At 48.7% G+C, this 4,944-nt stretch overlaps 1 protein-coding gene across 1 annotated transcript; it reads right to left on the reverse strand.

Moving 5' to 3' along the window:
* Positions 1-1,045: 1,045 nt before the first annotated feature.
* LOC139567612 (keratin, type I cytoskeletal 13-like) lies at positions 1,046-4,734 on the reverse strand. The gene is made up of 7 exons (XM_071388981.1): positions 4,138-4,734; positions 3,635-3,717; positions 3,158-3,314; positions 2,759-2,920; positions 2,494-2,619; positions 1,948-2,168; positions 1,046-1,726 (listed from the first exon to the last, which is right to left on the reverse strand). The coding sequence occupies exons 1-7, from the start codon at positions 4,687-4,689 to the stop codon at positions 1,477-1,479; spliced, it is 1,551 nt and encodes a 516-aa protein (XP_071245082.1). The 5' UTR covers positions 4,690-4,734; the 3' UTR covers positions 1,046-1,476.
* Positions 4,735-4,944: the final 210 nt, after the last annotated feature.

Here is a 4,944-nt window from a genome sequence, read left to right on the forward strand (position 1 = left end):
CGTATTAACCCCTCGTTTCATGTGTCTCTCCTCAGGCCGGTGGTGGCTGGACCGCTTCAAGAAGCTGAGGTGCGGGAGGTCCCTCCGCCCCCCCTGGACATCGAGGGGGCCCCGGCGTATGAAGTTCGGTCCATACTGGACTCAAGGCGTCAGGTGGGGGGCCTTCAGTACCTTGTGGATTGGGAAGAGGAGAGATGCTGGGTGCCGGTGGAGGACGTATTAGACCCATCTCTGCTGAGGGAGTTTCACCGCCTCCATCCGGATCGCCCTGCGCCTCGTCCTCCGGGTCGCCCTCGATGCCGGCATCGGCGCGCTGCGGGAGCCGCACGTCGGGGGGGGGGGGGGGGGGGGGGTACTGTCACGACTTCCACCGAAGGTGGTTCCTCTCCCTGTTCGGGCGGTGCGAGGCGGTCGGCGTCGCCGGCCTACTAGCCATCACTGATCCATGTTTCCTTTTCCGTTTGTTTTGTCTTTGGTTCATTCACACCTGTTTTCATTTGCTTTAATTTCTGTGTGTATATTTACCCCTGTTTCCCCGCTTAGGTTTGTGCGGGATAATTTTTCTTGTTGCTTGTGGAGGCTTTCCTCAGTGTATTTCGCGTGTGGTTATTATAGTAAGGTGTGTTGTGTTTTTGCGCCTTACGGGAGTACTGTTACTTCCCATTGTTTTGGGGTATTGTACTGTGTTTTTGGACTTGCTCTGATTAAAATATAGGCTACACTGACATCTCTGCTATCCTGCGTTTGACTCCTCACCTACCTTCAGTGCGTAAACGCATCACCCTCTTTGTAACTGGCTACGAGCCGGTTCGTGACACTAGCAATCAGACTTCTTCTATTCACATTTCTATATTGCCAAGTATTAAACTCAACTCAGCAGAAGTGAATGTCATAAATTACACTATTCAAGATCGTTCTGACACATATGCTTTCTCAAGACCATAGAACTGGCCTCATGTGCAAAAGATGACAACCTATATGATAGTCAGATGTATAGGAGCATGCCAGATCAGATACATCAAGTTAAAAGACACAGAAAACAGAATGATGGTTTCAGCAAGTCAGAGCATCTTTATTGTATTCACAATGGGGTCTGTTGTTGGTGTCCCATCCAGATGTCATAGAATATGTTGTTCTGGAGGTGTTAACCATAGAAATAGAATTACCAGAAAATAAATCAATGTACCATGATGGGTGTCTGAGGGGCTTTAGCCATTCTAGAAAGAATAGGAGAATGGTATGCACATCTTTAACTACAGTTAACCGAAGCTGGCCTAAACAAATAATACAGATAAGGAAAATAGGGATTTTTCATCTTATGAAGACACTGTATAAGTTGAAACATTGAATTTTAGGTTGCATGAATAAAGCAATATTCCATGTGATGGCCTCTCATTTCCTATACCCAGTCTAGCAATCCTATTTCTATGTGGTTAATCTGTTGCTTAATGCAGTGCTTGCAGTGTGTGTGGGACCTTAAGAGGTGTGTTTGGTTTCACTTGAGGAGACAATCTGGCCGTCCACCAATTCATCTGTGACGATCACCACCTTGCGTGTGGTGGAGGTGGAGGAGCTGGGGCCGGAGCTGGAGGAGCTGAGGCCGGAGCTGAGGCCAGAGCTGGATGAGCTGAGGGCGGAGCTTAGGCCGGAGCTGACGCCGGAGCTAGAGGAGCTGATGTGGGAGCTGGAGGAGCTGTGGCCAGATTTTGAGGAGCTGTGAACAAGGCTGTTAGGAAGGGAAACCAATGGTTAGCATAGTTAGCATCTATGATCTATGATCATAATATCATAATATCATAATATCATAATATCTATTAAAGGTCACATAGCTGTAGATTCATGTCAAAAGTAACCATGGCTCAAACGAACTTTGAGCGTTCATGTTCAAATGAACATTGTTTTTAAAATCAAATGTTGGGGGAGACATCCAATCGCTTCCTGCCTTACCCGCTAGCCTCTCCGTCCAGCAGCCTCCTGTACTCAGCGATCTCCATCTCCAGGCGTGTCTTGATGTCCAGCAGCATCTTGTACTCCTGGCCCTGGCGTTCCATGTCGCTGCGGAGAGACATTAGCTGCTCTTCCAGACTGGTCACTTGGTTCTGGAGGCGTCCCAGCTGCATGGAGTAACGGCCTTCCGTCTCCGCCAGCGTGTTCTCCAGGGAGCCTTTCTATTGGCCGGGAGAGACAGAGATGAAGGGTAAAAAAACTGTGGGAGTAGGTTTGGAATTTGGAATGTTTACTCTCATACTGAAAAAGTTAGCTCTAGTGATTGAATGTGAAGGCAGGTAGAGGTTAGCTATAGTAATGTAGAGGTGCCTGGCTATAACAACTTGAGGGATAGTGTTAGAGTCCAAGTGAAAGTGTGATACTTGAGGGATGGTAGAGAATAATGAAAGAGTCAAATGTTGATTATTGATAAAAGTTGCAGAAAGTTGTGTAAGTAATGTGCCCTAAACTGTGGTTCTTGGTCAGATGTTTGTAATTAGAGCTCACCATGCTGAGCTGTGACTGCAGTTCAATTTCCAGGCCCTGCAGTGTGCGACGGATCTCCGAGATCTCTGACTTAGAGGTCTGGAGAACCTCTGTGCTGGACGCCACCTCCTTGTTCAACGTCTCTGTCTGTAAAACACAATATGTGGTCAATCGTCACAGAAACAAACCAACATTTCAGCTCATGATAGAATGTCACAATGTTACCAACTAGAAGTAAAGGAACATCTACACCATGAACATAGTTTAGGGGTTCTAGAGGTTCTACCTTGGTCTGGAACCAGGACTCCAGGTCACGCTGGTTCTTGGCACTAACGGCCTCATACTGCTCACGAATCTCAGCCATTACTCTGGTCAGGTCCTCCTGTGGTGCTGCGTCCACTTCCACGTTGATTTGTCCAGTCATCTGCGTCCTCATGGCAAGCAGCTCCTGTGGAGAAACACATAGGGGTGAGTTTAAAGGATTAAGAAGTGACTAACCTCTGCCTGATGGTAACAACTTGACCTGCCCTCTGTCTTCATTATACATTTGAACACCATTGCGTAGCACAGATGTGCTTGAAAGCCAGCAATGGTGTTCTAGTGAAGACCCATAGCAGGTTGACATGGTCAATAGATGTAATACATTAAGGGACTGTATGGATATGTTCCATCAGCCCACACCCACCTCCTCATGGTTCTTCTTGAGATAGATGAGCTCCTCCTTCAGCCCCTCGATCTGCATCTCCAGGTCAGATCTGGCCATGGTCATCTCGTCCAGCATCCTCTTCAGCCCGGCGATGTCCGCCTCCACTGACTGACGCATGGCCAGCTCGTTCTCATACCTGAGAGATGGAGAGAGCTTAGGTCAAAGAACTACCTGAATGTGTTCCTCTGTGAGAATAGCAGGGGGGTTATAGATTCTAGTATTCCATTAGGTTTAAATATCAGAAAGTAACACCAGGCTTCTGATATGTCTGTTGGGAGGGTGTGGTTATGGTGGAGCTGAAGGGTAATGTTAGTTGGTTTCCTTTTTTTATAGATTCAACACAAAATGTAATAAAAAACAGTATGAGGCGTTTTTACAGATTTGGGGTTATTCCATGTGGTTAATGTAATGCACCAGCAGTGTACTGTATCTGTGGATGGTGTTGGGTGTACTTACTTGTTTCTGAAGTCGTCTGCAGCGAGCTTTGCGTTGTCGATGTTCAGATAGATGCTTCCGTTCAAGCAGGTGGCTTCCTGGATCTGAGAGGTGGAGGATGGCAAAACATTTCAGGAATGGGTATGCATGGAATTTGACACGAATGCAGTACACACAAACAGTGATACCACACTGTAATCTCTGAGTTCTGAGTTTCAGCTGCACTGTAAATTATAGCTCATAGAAGCATTACAGGGAACCTATTGTCGTTATGATCGTAAAGCATGGCACAAAGAAACAAATCGCACCTTTCGCAATCGCCTAGGGGCTCTTAAGAGAGAGGAAGGAATAGCTTCAATGATCTGCTTTATTTTCAATGATGCAAGGAAAAATATGCATACTGTCGTTGCATCTATCTTTGGTGCAATATCTTGGTTGAATCAATTCATTTTGCATTGTCCAATATTCATTGTCATAACATTCATCATTGACTGCTTTTGCCATCTAGGAGACACGTCACGTACCTTGTCCTGAAGGTCGGCGATAATAGCGTGGAAGCCGGAGTAGTCGCGAGCGCTGGGGGACGTCTTGCTCTCAAGGAACTGACGGATCTTCAGCTCCAGCTCGGTGTTGGCCGCCTCTAGCATGCGCACCTTCTCCAAGTAGGTGGACAGGCGGTCGTTCAGGTTCTGCATTGTGGCCTTCTCATTGACCGACACATTAATGTTGGCTCCACCGCCACCACCACCACCCCCACCCCCACCCATGCCAAAACCATAACTGCCACCGCCGCCGCCCCCTCCCATGCCAAAACCATAACCGCCACCACCACCTCCGCCGCCGGAACCGAACGAGGAGCTAGAGATGCGCACCCCAGAGCCTCCTGCACCTCCATACACACTGCCGGCCCTCATGGCAGTGACGCGGCCTCCTCCACCGCCACCACCACCCATCGAGGAGAAGCGGGAGGAGCCCATACCCATTCCACCTCCACCTCCAGACCTCATGGACATGGTGCCACCTCCGCCTCCACCGCCGCTGCTGCTGTAGGACATGCTAGATCTGGAGAAGGACATGGCTGCTGAGAGGGAGTCTGCCTGCCTGGGATGAGGAGAGAGAATGTGATGCACGGCCCAGCCACTGTTCCCTTTTTATGCTGCACAGGGCAGAATGAGGGACGGTGGGAGGAGGACATGGGTGGGAGAGGCAGAAGGGAGGAATACAGGTAAGCATTACCTCATGTCGGGCAGGGCAGGACTCCTCCACCCACTTGGACACCCTGCGGGCAGACACTAGGATGCAGAAGGAGATGGAGGAGGATAGATAGATAT

Source organism: Salvelinus alpinus, chromosome 2 (assembly GCF_045679555.1).
Source record: "Salvelinus alpinus chromosome 2, SLU_Salpinus.1, whole genome shotgun sequence".
NCBI lineage: Eukaryota > Metazoa > Chordata > Actinopteri > Salmoniformes > Salmonidae > Salvelinus > Salvelinus alpinus.